The sequence below is a fragment of the Trachinotus anak genome, unplaced genomic scaffold (assembly GCF_046630095.1).
Source record: "Trachinotus anak isolate AG129_WGS33_773 ecotype Australia unplaced genomic scaffold, CSIRO_AGI_Tana_v1 ptg000012l, whole genome shotgun sequence".
NCBI classification, from domain to species: domain Eukaryota; kingdom Metazoa; phylum Chordata; class Actinopteri; order Carangiformes; family Carangidae; genus Trachinotus; species Trachinotus anak.
Genome location: NW_027273863.1, coordinates 20,206,068 through 20,232,586, shown reverse-complemented (window position 1 = coordinate 20,232,586; position 26,519 = coordinate 20,206,068). Strand labels below are relative to the sequence as shown.

At 40.7% G+C, this 26,519-nt stretch overlaps 3 protein-coding genes and 1 long non-coding RNA gene across 4 annotated transcripts; 3 read left to right on the top strand and 1 right to left on the bottom strand.

Moving 5' to 3' along the window:
- The first annotated feature begins 94 nt into the window (after positions 1-94).
- Positions 95-10,814, top strand: LOC139628842 (leucine-rich repeat and transmembrane domain-containing protein 2). Its single transcript, XM_071490934.1, has 3 exons — positions 95-498; positions 6,527-6,701; positions 6,788-10,814. The coding sequence occupies exon 3, from the start codon at positions 6,790-6,792 to the stop codon at positions 8,011-8,013; it is 1,224 nt and encodes a 407-aa protein (XP_071347035.1). The 5' UTR covers positions 95-498; positions 6,527-6,701; positions 6,788-6,789; the 3' UTR covers positions 8,014-10,814.
- A 163-nt stretch (positions 10,815-10,977) lies between these two features.
- LOC139628850 (uncharacterized) lies at positions 10,978-17,803 on the bottom strand. Its single transcript, XR_011692868.1, has 4 exons — positions 17,664-17,803; positions 16,785-16,919; positions 13,589-15,001; positions 10,978-11,892 (listed from the first exon to the last, which is right to left on the bottom strand). It is a non-coding gene; the product is annotated as an uncharacterized lncRNA (long non-coding RNA).
- best4 (bestrophin 4) lies at positions 13,570-17,647 on the top strand. The gene is made up of 9 exons (XM_071490929.1): positions 13,570-13,721; positions 13,818-13,918; positions 14,004-14,237; positions 14,824-14,978; positions 15,143-15,220; positions 16,048-16,200; positions 16,293-16,373; positions 16,470-16,624; positions 16,720-17,647. Exons 1-9 carry the CDS (start codon positions 13,570-13,572, stop codon positions 16,991-16,993), a joined length of 1,383 nt encoding a protein of 460 aa, XP_071347030.1. The 3' UTR covers positions 16,994-17,647.
- An 86-nt stretch (positions 17,804-17,889) lies between the features above and the next one.
- Positions 17,890-25,845, top strand: hectd3 (HECT domain containing 3). Its single transcript, XM_071490919.1, has 20 exons — positions 17,890-18,024; positions 18,390-18,863; positions 19,088-19,341; positions 19,449-19,584; positions 19,944-20,065; positions 20,566-20,679; positions 21,106-21,188; positions 21,332-21,497; positions 21,751-21,832; positions 22,297-22,479; positions 22,686-22,738; positions 22,825-22,993; positions 23,080-23,193; positions 23,305-23,394; positions 23,723-23,929; positions 24,049-24,178; positions 24,791-24,865; positions 25,043-25,124; positions 25,255-25,326; positions 25,644-25,845. Exons 2-20 carry the CDS (start codon positions 18,510-18,512, stop codon positions 25,726-25,728), a joined length of 2,571 nt encoding a protein of 856 aa, XP_071347020.1. The 5' UTR covers positions 17,890-18,024; positions 18,390-18,509; the 3' UTR covers positions 25,729-25,845.
- Positions 25,846-26,519: the final 674 nt, after the last annotated feature.

Here is a 26,519-nt window from a genome sequence, read left to right as displayed (position 1 = left end):
AAAGATTTCAGGGGTGAAGTCTAACAGGTTGTGTTTTTACCCCAGCTCACCCAGCAGAGGTTAAACCCACGGGATAAATCAGTGCACAGGCACTTCTGTGACTTTGGTGAGAAAGTAACTTGAGCCAGCAGAGGGCGCTCTGCCACCACAGCAGCTCCTCTCAACTTCGTGCTGAGCTCAGAGTCGATCAAACCTGACCGCCTCTGTAACAGGTAAACACACTTTAACTGAACACTGAATGAATTAACATTGTTTTACACCCTCCCGCAGACACACGCCACCTCTCTCTCTCCACACACACACACACACACACACACACACACACTGACTGGAGGCTGTATTTCCACATTCCGCTCGGCGAGAGACACACCCTCAGATCCGCAGGGCGAGCGGCTCCAGCGGGCCAGCTGATGGGATGCAGAGAGGAGAGAGACGCTGTGGGTGATGTTTGGATCCTGAATCAGAGTTTGAAGGCTGCAGCTGAATTGGCAGTAATGGGTAAGAAAACACATTTTTACATTTTATTTTAAGTGTTGACATCTGGACTGAAGTTTAAATGTGTCTTTTACTCATAAAATTATTGTTATACACTTCAGCATTTTAGTATATTTACTGTAAGAACTGCAGCTGTGGTGGGTTTTTAACTTGATTTGTGCAGGGCTGCAGCTAGATTTTATCAGCACTAAGGTCATGGGTTCAAGACCCCCCTCCTCCCCCCCAGTGCAGCCCCACCCCTGTCAGAAAATGTGGACCTGACACCAGAAGTACATACAATTATGTCATTATTTGGATTTTTCTACATTTTATTGATTCAGTCAACTGTCTGATTGTGCTGTGTAAAGTTTATTTCCCTGCCTGCGGTTTAAACAACCTCTCCACACTGCCAAAATGAATGAATCCTGAATTCTTTTGATTTTCTTTTCCTCAGTTTAATTATATATAGTACACAAAAGATGAGAATCACAATTTAAAACACGACAACTTTCTGTTGTTGGACACTAACACTCCTAAATTCCCAGAAAATACACAAAGGACGTGCCCTGTGTGTCCTCAGTGGTGCTGTAGCTGCAGCCCTGGTTTGACATACAGATATTTTCTGATGGAAAGCTGTATGAAAGAAGAATGGAGACCGTTATTTCAGAGGAAGCTCTACAGCCAGAGAGGATGTAGCAACTCACATTGCTCGCGAGTGAGATCATCTACGTTCTCCAGATTTAAACCTTGCTCCTCTCGCTGGGCACACACACCCTGAGAGGACACGATCCAAGAAAATCCCCTGTTTGGATGAAAGGCCTTCACTCTCTCAAGGCTTAATTCTCCGGCTCTGCAAAGGTCAACCGGTGTCTCTTGCTTGTGTGTAATTTCAAAATCCAAAGACCAACTCATCTGTCAATATTTAGAGTGAAGGCTTGTTTGATACGAATCCACAAAAGCCTCAAACAAGGCAGACCTCCTCAGCTGTCAGATACTACAACGTGTTTGGATGAGAGTCAACTCTAACCTTTAGACTCTCTCTGTTATCAGACTGAGACAGGGGTTTGACTCTTCAGTTATCTGAACTGGAGAATGCATGGAATTACGAACTCATACAAACGTGTTACTTCATCCAAACTTAGCTCATACAAAGGCGTGAACTTTTGGTCAAAAGCATCCAAATCTAAGCAAATTATTAGGTGCATGCAACCACACAAGCCCCGCTACTTTTCCTATTCTTCTTCGGGGCGAAAGAGCTTTGAATATATCATCTGCTGATAGCTATCAGTTAGAACAAAAGTGCAGTGTAGCATGCAAATAATTTCAGAGTTAAAGGATATAAAATGCTGTGTACTATAAATAAACACAGAACATTAAAGGGGTCAGGGCACATGGTCATTTCTCCGTTGGAAGTTAACTCTAATCTTCCTTATCTTAAATTTGACAATGACCGTTTCTTTCTAGATTCTGATCACATATTCAACTATATTAATCTCCATAGAAACATTTGGTGATAGTTAGGGGTGCTTTGTGAATATATTTGAGAAAACATGACCCTAAAAAAAAATGAAGGACAAAAAAAAGTTCCCTGAGGATTTATGGATAAATAACTGCTTCATAATGTAGTTTCACAACAGAAATCTACCAAACTGATTTAAAATTTAAAGCTGCTATAATCAATATTTTAATGTTTAATATTAATGGATCATGTGATTACTTGTGTATGTGAAAGTTGTCACTCGCTAGTTCCTCTCAGTCCCACTGAGCGTTTTAGTGTCTTTCGGGTCGTTGTTTTGGTTTCAAAGCCTGCAGCTTTAATGTTTTGGTTCACTCACACTCCTCTCATTGTTTCGTTTGCAGCAACAGGAAGCTGTTTTCTGTTGAAGAGCTCTAAAAACAGACACAGTTAGTGACTAGCTGGTGAACATAGTGGAGCATTTAGCAGCTAAAGAGCCAGAAATTCCCCTCAAGAGTTTGTGAGGACTGAAAACAGCTGGAAGAGAGCGAATGTTAGACTTTCATTCATCAGATGGCCACAAACACGACTCCAAATGAATGTCAGTGTTGCTCCATATCTGCTGGATGTATAAATAAGCTGCTCGCTAATGTGTTCGCCATATGAACTGCTCCATAATATCAACTGGAGCTAGACCAATACATCGGCTGATAGTGGCTGATTGCAGATAATTTGGTTTTGGTGTATATCTCAGCCAATCATCAACATGAGATTATTGTACAGAAATGCCAAACTAGGTTTGATGTAATTTATAAACAGTGACTACATCACATAGTTTTTCCACCAGTGAGCTCAGACAAGTTGGTTTTTCAGTCAGTATGTATCTGGGACACAATTATTGAAAAAAAACTAATATACAGGATTCACATCAACGCTTTCCATTAGTGTTGTTGTTGTTGTTACATTTACAGTTTGTTTCTGCTTCCCCCCAAGTGGCCAGGAAATCCGTTATTGCAGGTTTAACGGACATTTCATCCGAGGAAACCTCATACTAATATGAAAGCATGTAATTTTAGTGTTAAGTTCCTTAGTAATATAAAGCTCGGCTCTGTCTCTGTGTTAATCCTGGTGGTGTCACATGATCTCTGGAGGTGGTTTGAATTCAAACTGTCATCTTTAACCACCCGCTACTGGACATTTAACTGCAGCTAATGAGGTGAGGAAACCTGAAACACGCCCACAGAGTTGGGCAGGAAGTTTTGAATGAAATCCTCAGCTGTGACGGGAGGTTTTAAATGTCAGGGTGAGTTGTCTTATCTGTACTGACTGAGATCCATCACCCTGAGTGCGTGGTAATAGACGATGGTTATCAGTAACTTTGTGTTCTGATGTTAATCTACGAGATCCTTGTGTTCGGCTGTGGCTGTCACTGCTCGTGCTTTTCTGTTTGTTCCAAACAAAATGCTGCTCAGCCAGGAAAGACCTTAAAATACTAAGTAAAATACTACTAGGTATAGTCTGAATCTCTATATGTTATATCGGTTAAAGGAGCAAAGGTCCAGATTCTGATTTAGTACATGCCTCAATATGTGTAACATGAACAGCCTCCTGTTTACTCTGTCAAACCCTCTTTATATTTTGGATATAATGGTTTATCTCTATGAGCAACAAAAATTCAACTGGGGTCAGAGCTTTTCTTTCCTTTGACACACTTCCTGTATTTGTTTGCTGCTGATATTGCATGTCAAGGCTGAACATTTGCAGCTAGTCCTTTATTTGCATGTCAACTTTTTGTTTTGGACTCTTTTAAAGGAACTGCCATGAATTTTTTTTTTTTTTTTTTTACATAAAGGTACATTTTTTTCATTGTGTGACATCAGTTGAGTGTCTCTGCTCAGTCTCTACTTTATATTGAGATGACACCACACACATAAAAAATAGCTTTTCTAGTCTGGTCCAGACTGAAATTATAGCATGCTGACATTAGCATTTAGCTCAAAGTGCCACCGTGCCAAAGAACAGAAGGCCCTAGGAGGAAGTTTTCAAATAAACACAGGTACAGAGAGTTAGGTACAGTCACTTCTTAGTATTGAGGGCAGATGAGAGAAATGTCAAAAAGAGGATTAAACACTGTAATTTTCCTGTGCGTAACAGTCCCCATTTCATCCTGTGTTTTTCACCCTTATCTTTATTTAGTCAAACGATAAACGTGATCTTTTCCATGGCCCGTTCTGTGGATAGTTCACAGTGTCTGTGTTCATAGTGCAGCTACGATCTTCAGGAGATAGATGTGACTTCTACTGAAACCGTCAGGTGTATCTCCACAATACGGAGAGAAACAAAACATCAACACTCAAAAATATTATCTCTTACACTGTATGTTCCCTTTTCTCCCAGAAAGGCTGAACACATATAGAGGCATTGCTCAAATACAGTGTGTAGGCTTGGCTCAGTGGTGCTGGTTCTCATCATTTGGATTTCAGTTTGGGGGATTTTTCAGGAAAAAAACTACACAGGCTTGTGGCTACTCCTCCAGGTTTTTCCATTTATGCCGTTTCAACAGCTGCAATGAATGATTATTTTTATTACTGATTAATCTGCAGATTATTTTCTTCGTTATCTGATTATTCATTTTGCAGTGTCGATTGCAGTTTCTCAAAGCTTGTTTTCATCAAAACCAGTAACTAAGAAAACCAGCAAATAATCACATCTGTGAAACTGGAACAAGTGGATTTTTGGCATTATTGCTGAAAACATTTATCATTAATTGATTAACAAAATAGTTGTGGATTCATTTCCTTATGATCTAGTAATGGTTTCCACCCAGGCTTTTTGTTTTGGATTGTTAGTTGTGATGAGATCTGTTGGGATTAGTCACGGTATATTATTTCTTGCAGCCAGTCAGTTCACTTCGCTTCACTGCTGCTGTTGTAAACTGCTCTGTTCCATCATCAGCAGGTGAAGTGAGGCTGCTCTCTGGTTAGCGTTGGTCTACAGACTCCAGCTGACAACCGCGGTCCTCTTAAACCCTCCACTGGTAAAGCACTGACCCTGTTGTTGGGGAGTTAGCACATTCCTCCCTCCTCACTGTAGAGCAGCTTTCAGCTCTATTGTGGTGGGTGATGTAGTCGACCAAACACACTCACTCACTCTCCCTCTCAGTCTGTCTCCTCCTGCCTGCTTCACATGTAAGTCATTTGGAAAAGACAGGTCTTGTTTATGTCGACCACATATGCTTTTATGTTCAGGAAGCGTCACCAAGTACATAGGAGTTTTGGGAAGTCACCAGCAATTAGGTTTTTTTTCATGTCTCCAAGAGAAAGGTTGTCATGTCATGGTTTCCCAACAAGACGCATGTTCGAAATGAAACCTGAGATTTAAATAGTCATAGAGGGGTAATTTATGCCCCAGGAAATTACAGTGGAATTAAACAATTTCACATTATTTTGGGGACCTTCTTGAACCTCCTCATGGTCATTTATGCTGTTTTCTACTGTACACATGCACTTTGATGTCTTTTTTTGTGTTAGTTCCTTTGATTTTTTGAAATGAACCTGCCCAGGCGCTGAACATGAAAATGTGTTTTGTGGCTAAATCTGGGACATTTTCATGTTTCTGATCGATGAAGTAAAGTCTAGTAAAGTTCTTTCTATGTCCATATTAGCATCTACTGTTAATGCATCGATACTGTCTCTATAAAAACTATATGCTACATAGTTACAGGTTTCATTTCATAATTCTTTATTATTAACCACTGATATCCCTGATAAGATTTCCCTTTATATTTTTTTTATTTCTCTTGAGTTCAGATCTGGCCCAGTCAGTGTTTTTCTTTTTTCACTATAATAAACCACATGCCTGATGGAAGAGTTTGATATATAGAAGTTTCATATTTTGTGCTTCCCAACTAATTATTTTCCAAAATATACAGCAGGCCTGTTTTACAGTTGTAACCACAGTTGTTACTGATTTATTTTACAGCATCAGACATTAATAATTTAGATCCTGTTGTAATTGAGAGGTGCTATAGTGTACTGTTGGCAAACAAAAATATCTTAAATGCTGTTAAATCTTTTATGCTTTAAGTATTTTTTTTTGTATGTTGATTTTTACTTCCATCCTTTATTAATATGTGTATCTGAAGACAGGTTAATAAATAAGATAAGCACAGAAACACACGCACTAATGTCAAGAAGAAAAAAACTAAACCAAACAAGGTTTAGTTGGGTTTATTCCTAAAAGGAGATAGTGTAGGCTTTTTCATATTTACACTGAACGCCTTATCACCATATCTGAATAAACTCAAACATAATTTGAAGGAGACAGCTGAGCTTTGACCTGAGACATCTGTTGGGTTAGTAAAATAAACTAAAGCGCGTGAACAGCTTCTCCAAAACGCAGTTTTCTGGATCATTTTCTTGAGGAAAACGTGGGACATTAGTCCAGATTTTAGGGGGTGTAAGTTCTCTAGATAAGCTGCTTGTTGAACTAGGCTGTGGCTCTCCCCTCGAATGATGTTTGTGCAACTCCCGTCTGCCAATTAACAGCACAGCCCTCACATGAAAGTCATAGTAGCATCTGTTTCTTCTTCCACAGCCAAACACTGGACTCCTGATCCCCAGTGACCTGTGTCGCCATGCCAACTCCTACGATCCTCGCAGCAACCAGGAGTCCTCAGAGAAGCTGCTAGGTTTACAAGCATATTTACATCTCTGTAAGCCTACATAAAGCGGATCCACTTCAGTCCTGAGAGAGAGGGACCAGGAGGCAGGTATGGCTGAGGAAAAGGAGAGGGTCGATTAAGACATGATAAACTAACTTTCTCTGAGTTTTGCTGTCCTGTATTTCCTGTTTCAGAGATGGTTTTCCACTGTTGTCTTCTGCTGATTCTCACATTGCTGGTGAAGACAGGACTTGTGATTGGATGTGTGTGTCCATCAGCCACCATTTTGTCCCAGTTTCCCTCTGCTGCTCCCGCCGGCATCTGTTGCCTGAACTACTCTGGCTCTTCTGTCAGCCATGTGCGTTGGTCTATGTTTACCAATGGGACAAACATAGAGACACTGGATCTCTCCAACTGTAATATCAGTTCTGTTGATATGAATGACAAAGAGGCATCTACACTGCAGAAGGTTTACTTAGGTCAAAATACACTAACAAAGTTGCCAAGGGAGTTTCTGGCCAGCCAGCCCAGCCTGAGGGAAGTGGATCTGAGTGGGAACCTGCTTCAGGAGCTTCCTGAGGGTTTCCTCCAGGACTCTGACAACCTCCAGGAGCTGTATCTTCAGGGAAACAAGTTACGCTTCCTCCCCGGCTCTGTGCTGCAGAAACCCAGTCTGCAAAGGCTGGAAGTGGAGGGGAATCCCTGGGACTGCTCCTGTGTGTTACTGGAGGCCCTGGAGGAAGGTAAGAAAGCTAACAGGACCACCAAGCTGCAGGATCTGCTGGGGAACTTCACCTGCGTGTCTCCCAGGCACCTGGCCGGCAGGACTGTGTGGTCGGTGAGGCTCAGTGACGTGTGCCGCCCCGCTGGCCTCACCGCACTCTTCATTGTACTCCCCCTCCTCATCCTCGCCGTTTTGGTGCTCTGCTGGTGCTGCGGGAGGAAGAGGAAGAAGAAAGATGCTCCGGTGTTCAGCACCTCAAAGAAGAAGGACTCCAACTCTGGCTGCAATGGCCAGAAATATCGCAGCAAGCTAACACCTGCAGCCGCTGAGCAGAATAAAGCTGGGAACCGTGAGGGGATCCTGAAGAACCAGCTGCTGCTACGCCCATCGTCCACCCTCCTGGGCAGCACCAGAGACATCTATGAAGAAGTGGAGATCAAGCTGGGCTCAGTGGAGTCTCTTCCCAGAGTCTCCTCATGCTGTTCCAGCTCCACAGAGGGAAAGCAGGGCTCCCAGGAGCCCGACGGGGCCAGCAAGACAGAGCTGGACACAGTCAGTGTGACAGAAGTGATGAAAGACTCAGCCGACAGGGAGAAGGCTTACCTGACCCAGTCCACTGAATACTACAGCCTGGTTCCAGGTATCGAGCTGGAGGACTCGGACCATGGGGAGTATGAGAATGTGGACCTCTCATGACACCATCTTAAAGGAATAATTCCGCATTTTGTCAAGTATGTTTGTTTGCTTTTTTTGTTGAGAGTTAGGTGAGAAAATCAGCACCACTCACGTGTGTGTGTTGAAAACCCTTGAAACTGAAAAGTGATGAGGGCTTACATGGACACTATTTTCTTGTTGTTGTTGTTGGTTTAAGTTTGTTTATTTTACATGAGAGATTTCTGTGTTTTTGTCTGTGCTCTTTGTTGTTTAACCACACCAACACAGCCCTAATTTACCAGACAACTATTACATAATTATACAAATTTGGAAACCAGGATTTCAGGGCCTTCAAGTAGCCCAGCTTAGCATAATGATTGAATCAAGGGGAAACAACTATAAAAATATGCCTACCAAGACCTCTAAAGGTCAATAACTGACACGCTGATTCCCTCCTGATTCCAGTCTTTATGCCAAACTAAGCTAGTCATCTTCAGCTACATACATAGACATGAGAATCGCACCAGTCTTCTCATCTAATTCTCAACAAGACAGCGAACATTTATTTCCCCAAAATGTCAAATTACTCCTTTAAATGCACTAAAGAGAGACAGTGGGTGTGTTTCAGAAAAAGCCAGTTGTCTATCGACACAGAGACAGTGTGGTCCGACCACTGTAGTATCACAATGTAAGGGGGAAGTGATTTAATCTGGAGCTTTTCCTGTGGGACCTGAGCAGCACAGTGACTATTTGAAGGGGAGGCCTACTTTGTTTTTTCTCTCTGGAAAAAACAAGCATTTTGCCAGCTGTCGTTTATTCTATTTAATGCTGCTCTCCATGCAAATGTACACTTCATGTTGTTTTCAGGTCAACAAAGAAAAGGACATGTTTTTAATTCCTGTACTTACTCGTTCAAAGTCAAGCAAGCTTTTGTACAGTGTGTACTTTCCTTTACCTCACCCAAGAGTGACTGTTATACACATTCTACTTTATACAGGATGTTCAGGATCAAACTCTTCCAGCTGAAGCTGCACAACTAGAAATATAGGTGCTTAACAATGACTAATCCCATCGCAATGCCCACAGTTAACTGAATGTGAGATGTGGAATGTAAAGCTTTGGTGAGAAGTCATTGTCAGGCAAGGGTAAAAGCACGGGCGCTGTCACATGCTGTGCGTCACAAACTAAAATGTGCACATAGGTTGGAAAATGCCACATCTAAATGCTGGTGAATGCTGGTTTGAGATAAAAATCTGTGCAGTGCCGGTTCAGTAAACTGAGATGCGGAGCGTTGCTGTGCAGTGGTGCTACGATGCAATGACACTGGAGAGGAAACCTACACAAAAGAGAAAATGAGTGAACATCGGGGTCATCGTGAAGGAGCAGGACGCAGACAGTCGATTGTTATCTAAGATGTGGAAAACAGACAGGCGTCTCACTCTCACACTGGTTGGCTTTGAATGCTAATTGGTTTCTGTTCAGTGAGAGTGAGCGAGGGTGCAGCGAAGGGTGTGGAGCTTCCTGGAATTTAAAAAAACCGAGGTGTATTTTCCACACGGGTTATCACATATTTTCCATTAAAGCTTTATTTATCAACACTGTAAGATTTACTGCACTCCAAATGTAAGAAGCCATTAGGTCACAAGACAAACTGACAAATGAGCTAATGTAGCATTTTGTTATTTTTAGCACAATTTCTAAGTCATGTCCTAGATTTTGGGGGGCTGTTTGGAAACCTAGAGGGAGTTTACAAAACCCCAGTTGGCCGTTCACTAATGCCCCTGAATGGTGATTGTCCAGTTATAGCTTAGCAATTGAAACTATCCAGCATAGCCTTGTCAAGCTTTGGATTTCTCCACATGTTGCAAGACACATAATCCGTAAAGAGAGAAAAATTAAAAACACAAGAGCTAAATCATAAGGAAGCCTACAGCTGAATGAGCATGGCATTAGTTTGTGGGGCTGCAGCAACAGCACTAACCAGCATTAAACTGCAATACAAGAGCAACGCTTCTTTAGCCTTTAGCTTTAGCCTCAGTCTTTAAACATTGTTCTGTATCATGTATGTAGCCATCAACTACATGAAAACCAGTCAGCAGGAAACATTAAATTACATTAATTAAACCTAAATTTTAAAATGTCATTTCATTTGGCAACATCAGTGGTCACCAGTTAGAAATAAGAAGCCACTTATGTCTTCCTCTAAAATGAAGGACTGATTGTTTAAAAAAAAAAAAAAAAAGGTGGTAAAAAGATGGTAAATCTGCCACTGTCGTAACTGTAGACTTCATTATGGGCCATGTCAAAATGCAAAGCTTTCTGAGTGTAGCAGCAGGGGGGGCAGGGCTTATTGAACTGTGCAGTAAAACATTCAACCCACTGCACCTAGTGGGTATTTATAGGGAGTGGGTGAGTTTTGTTTTTGCTCAATTTATTTACTACTTCCAGGCCAACAAAATAAAAAATGTGCAACAGCTTCATCATTTATAACCCCAGAGTTTTATTGCTGGCACTGCAGAGGACACTTCGATGCAGCATTTAGACCTTGTTAACATTTCCTGAGAGTGATGAGGGGGGACCCATGACCTCAGTATTTCTAAAATCTTACCTGCAACCCTAATTGTGAAAGTGAAATTAGGTATAATGTCATATAATATAGCAGCACGAATAATTCCTTGTAAAAAGAAAAGATATACTGGGAGATAAACTGGTATGAAACACAATAAAAGCACTGATCGTCATCTTTATAATTATACTGGCAGATGCACTATCTTGATTATTTTTTGTATGCAACACTTTTGAATATTGTTGAAAGAAAAATAAATGCTTTTTTCAGGATTTCTGCCTCAGGATTGTGTTTAATAATGATAATAATAAATAACACACACGAGGAAGTAAAACCAAACTGTGTCAGTAGTTCACTGCTCCAGATCTTTTCATATGATCTTTCTCTGTGGCCCCTCAGCTCTTTTTGCCCTGACAATGACCCTGGTTGGCCCCAGCTACCTGAAATCCTACTTTTCATTTGAGCTCTAATTTCACTCACCGTGGGAAGCTGTAATTACTGCATTGGGTTACCCAAACGATCGGCACGTAGCTGCTCTCCCTGTCCTATTCTCAGAGGTCTCAGCCCCTGACCAGTATATCCAGTAGCTGAGGCCGGGAAATGACTGGGCAGAAACAGTTGTGGAGTATCCATGGATGCTAATCTGGGAGTGAATTTCATCTAGATCAAGATCACAGAGCAACCATTGTCCTTTCATCTGATACACAGGAATGAGACACAAACATAAAAGTGGAACATATTGGATTTAGTGAAATAGTTTTACAGCCACAAAAGCAATAGGAAGTGGAAATGAGGATATTAACATTATAGAAAACTGTTGTATAGACAACAAAATTAATACATGGCTCTAAGAAAAACAAGAAAAAAAGACGTTTGTATCACTAACAGCTGATCCGTACTTTCACAGATAAAAGGCATTATACATGAACCTCTGACACAGTATTTAACATGTCAAATTTTCTTTTTTATTGTTTCCTGTCAATAAAAGCCTTTGGGTGTCTTTGTTTATGAGATAAATAGAGCCAGTGAAGCCTCAGGGCTGAGGCTGGGAGCCGTGCTGCACATCACAAGAGCGCCATCTAGTGACCGAAGTGGGAAATAACATTTATAAGGTGAATGCACTGTACATACTGAGAATACTTTGTAAATGCATAAATCTGTTGGTAATGAGTGTAATAAAAAGTGCGGACACGAACACTCGGGCTCATCCATCTACTGCAGCTGAATGAATGACGCAGAGTCAGGCAGAGAACAGGGAAGTCCACAGTGCTCACTTGTCCGGGCTGTGATGGAGGATGGATGGCCTCATAAAAATCCAGTCAGGGGAGAGCAAACAGAGTTAGAAGATAAAAACCCTGCTGGAGGAAAAGAGTCTGATTTACAGTGGACTGCTGTAACGATGTGAAAAACAAACAAGTGAGCGGAACACAGCAGCCAATGACAAAGGCTGAGAGACGGGTGGGATGGGCCCAGCTGACAGTCTACCTGCATCACCCTGCAGAGATGTTTGGACTGCTGTGTTATCACAGCCACCAATGCCCAGAACAGTAAATAACACTGAAAAGCATCTGCTTTGCAATCAATCTGTGTGTGCTTTGTTTGATTTTCTATGGTGGGGCGTTACAGTCACTTAGATAACAGGTCCAAAGTACTTGGTTGATTTTTCTGGCACCTTTAGAAACATGTTAAAATCAATATAAACATATATATTTTCACCTCTTAAATATTAACATGATGTTAAAGGGCCTCACTAAAATTAAATATTTACAGAAGTGCCTGGGCCAAGGCAGCCACACTGCAGAGCATAAAACCTAACACAGACTTACAATAAATTCTACCGTATAAAGAGAATAATCAAGATTCAAAAGCAACACAAGATATGGGAGATAAAATAACAGCAATAAACATACCCTAACAAGTAAAACAGAAGTGCAGTAGACTACTTTTTTTTTAATTTTTTTTAATCATTAAACCCTAAAACCTGTGAGGTAAACAGCCCTCCAATTCAAACTGGATGACTTTAAAAGTTAACAAGGAAACAGGTTTCTAATTTCAAATTCACAGCCGAGATCTTCATAAAATGAAATGGTCTTGGACGTGAGGTCCTGTTTGTAAAACCAGCTGTAACTGGTTTATTATGGCCTCCAACAACACCCGAGTCAGAAAGTCTGTTTTTTAAGCCCAATAAGTTCCTGTTTGCACAAAGAGCACACAACTACTTCAGTTGCTGAGAGAGTAAAAATGAATATACAGTCATCTGAAAATGTATTTTTATTGTAACACACTGTGTAATCTCTGATTTCTGATTTTACTTATGTGGTAATAAACTGAATCTTTGGTTTTTGGACAGTTGGTTTAGTTCAGATGAAGCAAAGTTTAAAGGCATCACCTTGGGTATTTGTCATTTGTGATGGGCATTTTTTTTTATTGTTTTCTGACAATTTGTAGACAAAACAATTCATTGATTAAGCGAGAAATAATTTGTAGATTAATAATTCACTAAAATAATGGCAAGCCCACACCCACCAGGGTTAATGTGATTATTTTGGGCACTTTTATTCACTCAAAAGAATTGTAACTGAACAACAATCAATACTTATTAACTCTGGGGAGTTTGCTAAGAGCTTTTCAGGTTATAGAAAAGATCTGGTAACAACCTAAATCAATGTAATGACAACTGATCACTGACACAGCGTACTTGATTAAGAGGTTGTTTCCACGCACTCAGTCACTGTAGGTGTGTGTCTCTTCAGGCATCAGGTTCCCAGGTAATAAATTTAAGATGTTAATTTATGGCTGCACAACAGAGACGTTTAAATTGAAACCCAGAGGAAGAACTTTTCTTCCCAGGACAGCAGGTTTCAGCACAGGACCAGGTGATACACCTGCCGTCACAGGTAAGGGTTTTTATTTTGGTATGGGTGAGGAGTGTTATCAAGTGTATAGATAATGTGTCATACATTTCATACAGGAATCAGTATTTATTTTTGATATTTTGCAGGAATTTTCTGCTGCTGCAACACACAGTAAACATGACGGTTTCTTACTCACTCGAGGTGGCTGACGTCAGGTTTGGTGGCTTCTCCAAGCTCCTGTTCAGGTGGAAGGGGAGCATCTACAGGCTGCTTTACAAGGACGTTCTGGTGTTTTGTGGGGTTTATCTGTTTTTCAGTGTGTTTTACAGGTAAATGAGCTGATTTCCTCTTTTAATTCTGCTTCAGTATGATCAGGTTTTAGTGCCCGTGTCTTCCACTGGAAAAAGTTTCATCTGCTTCCACAGGTTCCTCCTCACACCAAAGCAGCAGGATCTGTTTGAGCGTATCGCCCTTTACTGTGATCAGTTCACCAACACCAACTTCATCCCCGTTTTATTCGTACTGGGTGAGCCTGGCTGAACTGGGTCTGTCTTAAACAAGCCCCATGAAAAGACACTGCAGCTCACCTTCACTGATATTTGTTGTCCCAGGTTTCTATGTGACCCTGGCCTTCAACCGTTGGTGGGGTCAGTACACCAGCTTCCCGCTGCCTGACAACCTGATGATGGTGGTGTCTGGAAACGTCCACGGGGCCGACGAGAGGGGTCGTCTGCTGCGACGGACACTCATGAGATACGCCAACTTATCTTCAGTTCTCATTCTCCGTTCCATAAGCACAAGAGTTCACAAGCGTTTCCCCACTTTGGAGCACGTTGTGGAGGCTGGTGAGTCCGACAGTGGAGCCACAAACACGGAACATTTACTGTTGTTTGAACATTTTTGCTTGGAAACATTTTCCTTTTGTTACTGTGCTGCACTTCTCTAACACCTGAAGGTTTTATTCGTTACTTTGCACAACAGGCTTTTGTTTGTAAATTTAAAACACAATAATATCCACACAAGGAAAACTCCTGATTGATTTCAATTTATGGAGTAATCTTACATTAAGATATCTAAATTTTTCTGAATTGAATGCTTTAAATACTCTTGTGTTGTGAATAATCAACCAATATGCAGATTATTTTCTTGGTTGATTGATTGTCCACATATAAAATTTCTGAAAATACCCTCTCATGCCCAATTAAGAAAAAATGACTTAAACAATTACTTGATAATCAAAATAGTTGCAGTTTAATTTTCTGTCAACTCATCAATTAATCGTCTAATAGTTGCAGCACTACAGGCTCTACAAGGATGTTTTTAATTGTTTTGTAAAATATAAACTTTTTCACATTCGCTCATTTAAAAAGTCTTTGACCTGACAAATATGACCTGATACACCAGATAACAGAGTGTCTAACATGTGTGCAGGATTTATGACCACACATGAGCTGAAAAACTTTGAGTCGCTGCACTCTGATTTCAACAAGTACTGGATGCCTCTGACGTGGTTCTCAAACCTGGCATCCAGAGCGAGAGAGGAGGGTCGAGTGAGGGACGACATAGCTCTGAGGCTGCTAATGGACGTGAGTGATTTGTTCTTTTTTTCCTGCAGGTGAACAAAACAAACATACACTCAAACATGTTCTATGTCTTACAAATAAGAAACAGAAAAAAATCCCATATATTATACAATCCTAACATAAACTATAGTAATACTGCAACTGTTTAAATGCTACTGTGTTTGCAGGAGCTTAACAATTACAGAGCCAAGTGCAGCCTCCTGTTCCACTATGACTGGATCAGCATCCCTCTGGTCTACACTCAGGTAGGATGAGCCAGTGATGAAATGTAACTAAGTACATTTACTCAAGTAGCCTACGGTATATTTGAATAATTTGAGTATTATCATGCCAGTTTATACTTCCACTATCAGTTCAGAGCGAAATATTATACTTCATTTTAAGTTTTTACATACATACTACACGGTTCAAGTTCTGACATGTGATGAAGTGCTGCTTTTTCTTTGTAATTATTTTTGATAATTTTATTAATCAAGCCATGTGAAGATGTCCCTCTGGACTCTGGGTCATTGTGATGGGTGTTTTTCACTATTGAAATTTTATGAACCAAACAATCAATCAATTGACTGAGAAAATTATCATCAGATTATCCAGAATTAAAAAAAAAAAAATCCTTAGTTGCAATGTTACAAGAAATTGTTAAAATTACTAGCTCCGCCTCACCAAGCTGCAACAGTAAAATGCTGCTTAGAAATTAATGCACAATTAAAATAATAATCTGATAGTAAAACACTGAGAGGAGCCATTTCTCTGCATTAAGTACTTTTACTTTTAATACTTTAAGTACATTTTTCAGGGTTTACTTACATATTTTTACTTGTGTTATAATGCAGGAGTCCTACATTAGTACTTTTAGTTTAAAATAGGATATGAATATTTCCTTCACCACTGGGATCAGTAGTCAAACTGTCTGAAGGGTTTTATTCAACAAAATACTTCTTCTTCTACATCAAAATTCTCTCTCTTTAGTTTTTGTTTGAAATGCAGTCATACTTTATCACTTTTGGACAAAATAAATCCAAAATTCATTAGAAAACTGACTTCATGGCTGTGTCGCTGCTTGTCTATGCAGGTAGTTACTATTGCAGTTTACTCGTTTTTTGCCTTCTGTGTGATCGGCCGACAATTCCTGAACCCTGAGAAGGGATACAAGGATCACAAACTGGACATGTACGTCCCTGTTTTCACCCTGCTGCAGTTCTTCTTCTACACTGGCTGGCTCAAGGTAACACATCACATTCATGTATCACTTGTAAAGACAGATTTTGTTTTGGTTTTGTGATTACAGAGCAACTTCATTATGTGTCCTTTCTGTAGGTGGGGGAGTTGATCATCAATCCATTTGGCGAGGACGATGATGACTTTGAAACCAACCAGCTGATCGACCGAAACTTTCAGGTTTTCCCCTCATGGCTTCTCTACAGTAAAACTGCTGTAAAAATCTAAAATGAGTCCAAACTGCCTTCATTTGAATTCTGTTTCTCTTTCTTGTAGGTGTCAATGCTGGCCGTGGACGACATGTACCAGAACCTGGCTCCAATTGTGAAGGACAAGCACTGGGGGCAGAGACATTTCTCCATCCCTTACACTCTGTCGACAGCAGCAGAGACTCTCAGACCAGCTTTCAAAGGCTCCACCTTTGACATGAGGTTAAATAACCTTTTATATTTCACCTCTGCTGCACTGTCCAGAAAAATCACAACCACTGCAAAACTCGAACCTAAAATATCTCCCATATTTGCAGGATGAGTGCTGAAGATCTTGAGATTCACCAGTCAGCAGACAGTCCTGTGAAGAAACAGTATTTACCTCTTAAAGGCTCTCGGGGTGACGGTCTCGACAGTCTTCTGCAGAGGGGTAAAGGCATCCTACATGGCGGGAGCCTCCCTTCTCTGATGGACGTCTTGTCACACCCAAATGAGGAAGAAGATGTTGATGTTTCCCCTGAAGATGACATCAGAACCAACCACAAAGAACAAGAAAAGACACTGATTAAAATTGCAGTGGAACATAACTAGTGAAAATAACCTGACTTGCATCTTGGTAGCTGTGCTTCAATGATTGTGTGTTTTTCAACCAAAAATGAAAACTATCATTGTATAAAACATTCCTTGATTTTACAGTGAAGTGAAATAAAATATATTATTATCTAAGTATGAAAATGAATACAAGCAAATATGTTTTTATTTCAGTATGGTAATTTTTTAGACATTTATGATCTCAGGTAATTATGCACAACTGTACACTGTGAATGCATAACAGCAGCTCACAAACTCTGAGGCAAATTAAGATTCTTGTATTAACAATCTTGCTTTGCATCTTTTCCCTGTCTAGTCTTATTACACACGTCAATCCTTTATGATCAATGTAACAAGCATGTAAGTCAAGCAGCAGATTGATGCAAAAAGATCATATATATACTTAACGTAGCAAAAGCACTTTGGGTATCAGTCTCTGTAAAAGTGTTATATTATCCTATAGTATTCTTATCATTATCAATTATTAATGTGTTAACAGCATTTTATTGTTGTAGCTGATCGAGGTTGAGCATATTTTGACTTCTCTATTTCCTGTTAGATGGTTTAATGTACAACGGCTGATCACAAGTAATATGTGTAAGATCTGCAGAGTAATTTGTAATTTTAGCTGCCAAATAAATGTCAAATACTGGAGATTTTTTTTTTTTACCTCTGCGATGTAGTATCATAAAATGATACAACCAGTAATAAACTAGTAAAGTGCAAGTACTTCGAAGTTAAAACTGTATTTAAGTACCCTATTTAAGATTTTGTTCCACTACAACACTGCAAGATAAATACTCTCGACAACATAAAACCTTTATAAAAGCTTTAGCTACTCCCTCGTCAACGTAGACTGCATAGTGAGGAAACAAGTAATTACATTGGGGACTACTTTTATTTTGAAATACAAAAACCACGGATGTTGAAAAGGGTCAAAAGTCTTCTTCCGCGTTGTCAGATATCCGCAGAAATCTTCAACACCGACCGATAGACGAGTTTCACATTGAAAACACTTGCCAGCGACAAGGGTATGTCAGCAGTAACTATTTCTATACGTCCATTTGGCTTTTAGCTCGTAAAAAAATTTCGTTTTCTTCATTTCTGACCAAATTTAACGCGTCTTTCCACCCGGTTCGTTGATAGCAGCCGCCGTAAACGCCTCTCGATACACCTAGCCGGCGGGCTAACGTTAGCTCATTCACTCTTACCGTTTAAAAGAAGCCGATAGTTTTCTCGCAGTGTCAGGGACCTTTGGTTGCTGATAGGCGGGTTGTTGACCTTTGAGAGTCTGTGCGCACAGCTGAAATCATAATCCACTCACAGGGTTTGGTTGCTGTTTATTGAAGCCTCTGTTCCTGAAGAATATTCGGTTTTGTTTTGGTTTGTTTGACAGGAGCATCCAGGACAGTGGTGTAATGTCAGCTGACGCCCCCATCCTGCTGCTGCTGAGCTGCTGACCGTCACTGTCGCCCCCATCCCAAACACCACCACTATAATCATCATCATCCACATTATGTCCCTGGGCGACAACCCTCACCTGCTGCTCGGCAGGATCCGCTTCCTGAACAGGTGCATTGAGAGTTTCAGGAAGAGCGAACCGGTGCCGGAGTGTCTGTGTTATGTTCCCAGAGAGGTGTGCTACAAAATCTGCAAGGATTCATCGTCCACCTCCTCCGCCTCCTCCGGAGCATCTGCAGGAGGCTCCACCGTCGGAAAAACTCTGGTCCCCGTCTTTGAAAGTCCACATCAGATTCCCCACAGCAAGAGAGCATGCAAGTACAACATTGAACCAAAGAAAGGGACTTGTATCCGCACAACAGGGGAAGAATACTGCAACAGCCAGGGCCTTTGGGTGAAAATCAGCAAGGTAAACTACACTCATTAAGATCCTTGATGAAAGTAAGAGTAAAAATACTCCTTTACAAATAAAAGCTCTGCACTGAAAATGCTGTGTTTCAAATAAAAACCCAATACTTTTTTGACAAAAGACTCAAATGCAGTTGTTTTAGTGGATTCTGTAAAATCCTGAACAGGAATTTCTCTGGTGGGAGAACACATGTTGACGTAATGATCCCTGTGTGTTAAAACCAGGAGCAGCTGGAGGAGCACCGTCCAGGTCAGGAGTTGGATGAAGGCTGGATCCTGGTGTGTAAACACACAGAGGGAGGCGACAGGCTGGTGCCGGTGGAGTCACCAGAGAGCGTCAACAGGCAGCAGCAGCTCCTCGGCTACGACCACAAACCCTGCAACAGGTGGGAGCAGGTGGTTGATGTGGAGAATGCGCTTTACATCGGCACCAAACCCAGAATCGCTGAATGTGATGACGCCGCCGTCCAGAAGCTAAGGTGAGACGGTTTGTGTGAAGTCAAATTACAGTTTCAGGAATTTTTGGGGATGTTTTTCTACAGCAGCAGGTTGTCAATATAAGATGTTTGTCTCTCAAATCTTCAAGGTATGTTCCTCCTACCTGGACATATGAATGTGATGAGGACCTGGTGCACTACTTCTACGACCACATAGGGAAAGAGGACGAGAACCTGGGGAGTGTGAAGCAGTGTGTGACCAGCATCGATGTTTCTTCATGCTCGGTGAGTCACATACATACTGCAAGTTTCTGTACTTCTTTGTTTTTTCACTATGAAATAGTCTAAAACAGTTTATACAGTCAGTCCTGCAATAAAAGGGATTTCACAGTTTGAGTTGTTGCATCTATTTTCTATTTAATACAAAGCTAGTAGAATAAATCAGTATTAAAGCAACCAAGCAGTTTGTTTATTGTCGGCTTCTTCTCCCTGAAGATATTACAGCTTTGACAGAAATGACACAAACAGTGGTGATTCTTAAAGTGAGATGTTTGTCCCTGTTTGTAAAAAAAACAAACAAACCTATAATTACGAATGTAAGTGAAGTATTTTACACAACCCCCCACCTTGATATTTGTTGACAGGAGGATCCCAGCGGAGGGGCGAGCTGTCTGACAGATGGTGACACTGAAACTTACTGGGAGAGTGATGGCATGCAGGGACAACACTGGATCCGCCTGCACATGAAGAGAGGCACTGTGGTCAAGTAAGCAGCTGCTGAGCAACTAAGTGAATAAAAAAAAAAAAAAAAAAAAAAAAAGACATTAAAGCCAACTTCAATGTGTTTAATGTCATATATTGTAATCAACTTTCATTGTTTTTTAACATATCATAGACTAAGTGATTAATTAATTAAATGAAATAAGGATCTGCAGATCAATCAGTAATGACAATAACTGTTAGCCGACATGTAACTGACATTTTACAAAAGAGACCAATGTTTTTATTTTGATTGACTATGATCAGCCCCAGTTTTTTCACCTCAGAGACATGTTGCTTGTGACTTTTGATCAGCTATTCATTCAAACAGTCAGAGTATGACTGATGTTTAACATATATGTGATCACTCACACATGCACAATGAGGTTGGGCGTATTTAATGCTTATATTAAGATGTGATATATCTCATATGAACTTTTATCTAGTCAACAGATAAATTGTGGTCATGTTTCTCTTGTACGTAATGGGCTTCTCTTTGTTCTCCAGTAAGCTGATATTGACCGTGGACTCAACAGACGACAACTACATGCCCAAGAGAGTCACAGTGTTTGGAGGAGAGGGAGACAACCTGAAGAAACTGAGTGACGTCACCATAGACGAGTGAGCCTTCTGGAAATAATAGTGTCACTATATTTCACAAAAAACTCACCAGGTCTCACAGATATGCTTCAGATTAAACTACAGGAGTTTTAGAAGGAAGACTCATATCACTGGTTTTGTATTGAAGCTGTTGTCAGACCATGTTTTGTGTCAGCATTTAACATTTAAAGCAAATTTTTAAGGCAGGATGACCCGTACATTGCCTGCATTTGGGGAAGTCATATAATAATTAACCATCTCTGATATTATTTAGTGCATTCATTTAATTGGGAATAAAAGAAAAATATTATAATAAAATTTAAATTCAGCAGTAGGCTCCCATTTACTGCAGCAGTTTAACAGAACATCAATATCAAACCATTTCTTCATTTACAGAAAGTCAACAGATACTTTCAGTCAGTTTGACTATAGTTTTTTTGCCTCTAGCAACCTGATTGGAGAAGTGTGTGTGCTGGAGGATATGACATCCCACCTGCCTGTCATTGAAGTCCGAATCGAGGAATGTAGAGGTAAGGCTTTTTACATGTGTGGAAGTATGTATTTAAGCAGATACTTCCACTTCAATACATTTTGTGCGATCTTTGCCTGCAAAAGCGTCTGACTTGATATCATGGTTTTAAAACAATGTTTTCACACTCCTTTGCTTTCACAGACGAGGGAATAGACGTCCGGATCCGAGGCCTGAAGATCAAGTCGTCATGTGAGAGGGACCTGGGTCTGAACGCTGATGTTTTCCAGTCCTCTAACCTGGTGCGCTACCCCCGTCTGCAGGGCACCCCGCCTGACGTCCTGTACCGCAGAGCATTAGTCATCCAGAGGTAGGTCAACGTTCATCATACTGCCAGGGTTCTTAGAGTCATAGTAAACATCATGGAGTTGAACATTTGTCCCTGTCTGTATGCAAGGCTCAGATGTAATGTGTTTACAGTGAAATTCCATCTCTAAAGTAATTTAAATCTTAGAAATACCGGTCAGACACAGTCCTCTAATGGTATTGATTGACTATAAGTATTAAACAGAAAGTGTTTCTCAGGGTTTCTTTTGATTATTTAGTTCTGTCTCGTTCTGCAGGTTCATCTGCCTCCTGGACAGTGTGCTCCCACACTTGGTGCCAGCCTGGGACTACAGCCTGGGCACCTTCAACCAAATCAAAGTGAGTCATTCATTTTTAAACTTTTAGAATATATAGTACAGTCAGTGTATGTCAATAAGTCCCCAAAAAAGCTGATCTTTACTGTTATACTTGAATAGCCACCAGATTTATAGCAAATAAAAAATTACACGACGGTGAGCACAGTGGAACACGCACACAGCAAACAGAGATGGCCGGATAAAACTTTATGTTTTTGTTGACGCTTATGTTTAAGTTAGTGTCAACGGTCCAACAGCTCACATTATTATGTAAAGAGCCAATCAGATTCATTTACTTGTTAATCGCAGGTACCAGAATGTTTCTCTGGATTGTTCCAGCCCACTTTAACCCCTCATTCTACATGAAGAGGTCATATTGATATATGCTACCATATAGATGCATCTATAAGTGCATCTTTAAACTTATGACAGGAGCTGTATGTTTACAATACAGGGTTTTTTTGTTTGTTCTCTGGCAACCTCTAGAGCATAAAGCAGTTCCTGCTGCTGTCAAAGCGCCGCTCAGCTCTCATCACTCAGTGCCTGAAGGACTCTGAGACCAGTAAGCCAAACTTCATGCCCCGACTCTACATCAACAGACGTCTGGCCATGGAGCACAGAGACAACCCGTCTCTGGACCTGAGCTGCAAGAACGCTGTGTTCAGTCAGGTAATGACTAAGACTCTGATTGTTGCCTTGAAGAGAGTCGAACTTCAGCCTTCAAATAGGTGAAAGGGAGTGTTTGGTGTTCCTGTTTTGTAGAGCCATGGATCATTTTCCATCATTTTGTTTGTTCATTTGACCATCTGTGTGACTCTATGATGTAATTCCATGGCGTTACTGTTGTGTTTTCAGTTTGATATTTCTGCTTGCAGGTGTATGAAGGCCTCAAGCCATCAGACAAGTTTGAGAAGACTTTGGATTACAGGTGCGCATTTTTTAGTTCTGCATCTCGGTTTCAGATTTACCTTCCAGTAAAGAGCAGTCAAATCTGAAATCTTCTTGATTCGTCAGGTGGCCTGCTCGCTATGACCAGTGGTGGGAATGCAAGTTCATTGCAGAGGGGATCATTGACCAGGGAGGTGGATTTCGTGACAGCCTGGCAGACATGTCTGAGGAGCTCTGCCCCAGCTCAGCCGAGTGTCCCATGCCTCTGCCATTCTTCTCCCGCACATCCAACCAGGTAATTGCTCGCCATCAGTGCCTGCACACAGTCAAGATTTACACTGGATGTGGCTTCTTTCAAACTATCTTTTGCTGATCTCTCAGGGCGCCTTAGAGGCCAGAGATTACTACGTCCCCAACCCGTCCTGTAAAGAGTTCCACAAGTACGAGTGGATCGGTCAGCTCATGGGAGCAGCTCTCAGAGGGAAAGACTTCTTGGTGAGTGATGCCCACTCTCCACTTACTTTAGTTTGTTTTCATTGCTATGAAATAAGAATGGATGGATGTATGGACTTCATTTTCTGACTTATTCTGTGTCCAATCGTGCAGGTCTTGGCTCTGCCTGGGATGGTGTGGAAGCAGCTGACCGGGGAAGCTGTCAGCTGGAGTAAAGATTTCCCCGCTGTAGACTCTGTTCTGGTGAGGACATTCAAATTATTTTCATCAGCTCGACAGTCATCCAGTGTAAATCTTAACCCTATTTCTGTCTCAGGTGGTGGTCAGTATAATCCTTTATATGTTTTTTTTTTTTTTTTTTCTACTTAGTTCCTAATCTGCTGTACTGACCCTGTTTTACTTTGATCAATAAATTTGATCGTGTCTACTGCATGTCAGCTTTTCCCATATCTGTGTTAAAATGGAAATACCGTTAAAACAATAATCAGAACAATCTCCACCTGTCTTCTTTTCCCTGGCATATTCTGTACAATGAGTCATTGTCTCAAGTTAAATTTGGATGTGCGTTCAGGTAAACCTGCTGGAGGCCATGGAGAACATGGACCAGGAGACGTTTGAGTTCAGGTTCGGGGAGGAGCTGGTGTACACCACCCTGCTCAGTGACGGCCAGATGGTGGATCTCATCCCTGGCGGCAGTAATGTGGCAGTTCGCTATGAGGACCGCAGCGAGTTTATCCGCCTGGTGCAGAAAGCTCGGCTGGAGGAGAGCAAGAAGCAGGTCTGACTTCAGTGTTGTTACACTGTGTGTTCCTGTACTTTGCTGCTTTGAATGTGGTCAGACTTCCTCCTGTTGCAGGTGCTTTTATGTGATTGCTAAAGATAATCTGTGTGTTAAAGATTGCAGCCATGCAGGCGGGGCTGCTGAAGGTGGTTCCTCAGGCGGTGCTGGACCTGCTCACCTGGCAGGAAGTGGAAAAGAAAGTCTGTGGAGACCCGGAGATCACTGTGGAAGCCTTGAAACGACTCAGTAAGTTTAACTTTATGTGTTATCTAAGCCCCTCTGACAATAAGCACACATTTCTGCCCTGATTGAAGAGATGACACATGTTGTAGATACATTTACTGAAGCCAGATGATGAAGCCATGTGACCTCAGTCATCTCTCCACTTTACCTCTGTTGTTACCAGCAGGTCAAAGTTTTCACTTGTCCTGTGAAAAAAGCTCAACATCCACTTAGTGGATTGGCACAAAGTTTTCTTGTAACGCCAGCATGAGTCACATCTGTGGTTTTGAGTGAAATGTCTCAACCATGAAATTTTGCTCAAAGCACAGCTGTGTCTTAGTACAGCCTCACTTGGCTGCTATAATAGCTGTAGACTCTCTTGTCTTGTTAGCACACATTTTAAATGAAACTTTAAATAGATTAAAGGGTTATTCTGATTTATTGAGTCTTAGTGTCATTGTTGTGGTCATTGTTTTGGACCAATGTGGGAACACACTGACATTACAACAACCAAGGTCAATCACACAGGATGTTACCAAGCCAAAAATTTAGATTCTAGATCCTCTTATAATAAATACTGTAGTCAAGACTCTGCACCATTGTAATGCATCACTGTTATTTCTATCTCTCCACCAGCACGATATGAAGACCTGGAACAGAGTGATGTTAGGGTGCAGTACTTGTGGGAAGCGCTGACAAACTTCACCAATGGTTAGTTCACTGTTTGTTTTGGAACATTTTACATTAGTCATTATCCTTAACAACATGTCATATTAACTATGTATTTTGAAGCCTGTGTCTTGATGTGTTTGTTGTGCTGAAAAATGAGGGCCATGAAGCTGACATTTATGGTGAGTGACTGACAATGGGTTTGAATTTTGTTTTCAGAGGATCGCAGCAGGTTTCTGAGGTTTGTAACCGGTAGAAGTCGTCTTCCTGCGCCTATCTACGTCTTTCCTGACAAACAAGGGTGAGTAAAAGTACATCCCTAAAAGCAAAATTACTGTTTGGTATAGCAAAACAGCTAATTAGAAAACGTATAATAGAACAGGATGCTGTTAATTTCTCTGTTTTAAAATGTTGTCTGTTTCCTGATTTAGCTCTGAAACGACAGATGCACTTCCACAGTCCTCCACATGTTCCAGCACACTTTATTTACCCAACTATCCAAGGTATGCTAATGTTCTGTGTTTTGTATATGCAGAATATGTTACAATATGTTGATGTGTACATTAAATATACACTTGTGTTTAGCATGTACTCTATTCAATGCCATTTGCCAATTACACTTTGTTAGAAACCTGTTTTTAAGGAGCTGCAGCAATACACAAGTTAACAGTTGCTATTATCTTGTTTACACAATCCTTCACTTATTACATTGATGTAAAAATCTGAGACCTTATGAAGTTGATCATTTCTGTAAAACTGCTTTTTATTATATATTCATTGCCTGATAGTTCATGCTCTCCTTGTTTGTTCTGTTTTGCAGTGCAAAAGTTTGTGAAGAGAAGCTGCGTTATGCTGCATACAACTGTGTGGCCATTGATACAGATATGAGCCCCTGGGAAGAGTGATCTCTCTGCTGCTTCACTGAACAAATGGAGGAAGCTTGCCAAGTTTATCACCATATCTCAACAACTGCCAATTAATGCTAGCTGTATATAATAAAGAACTATATGGAACCATGGAAATGGCTTTGGTGTTTTTATTAACAACTTCTTGTCTTTCTTGAATTAAACATTAAATTAATGGATGTGTTCAAATTTGTTTTCACAAGTTGCGGCAGGCTTGTCAATGTCAATGAAACAATGGACTACTGGGAAAGTTTCTTTATGAGTAATGTTATACAAATAAAACGGAGAAGCAAATAATGAGAAAACTCTTTAGCAGAGAAAACTGATTAACATTGTGCAATACTTGTATCAAATGAACTGGTGAAGGCTGTCAAGTCATTTGATGAAAATCAAATGACTGCGTTCAAAGAGCAACAACAAGCAAAACAAGTCTTGATTTCAGTCAGCTGTACTGTCTGTACTGCTAATGGGAAAATGTTAGAACACTTAGACGCAAGCTAAGATGGTGAATACAACAAATATGATACATTACATGCTCAACTTATGCATGTTAGCATTGCACAATGTTTGACATACAATGAGTATTTGGTAACACAAAATACTGAGCGGAATCTGACAATTAAAGCTAACTAAATTTCATTGTAACTATCACAAAAACATGATAAAATGATGATAATAAAAGTCCTTAACTTACAAAACTGAAAAAAAGGGAGGTCTACTTAGTCAGTGGTCCTTTATTTTTGTATAAAATAAAACTGTATGTAGATATATACATATCCACATATTTATGC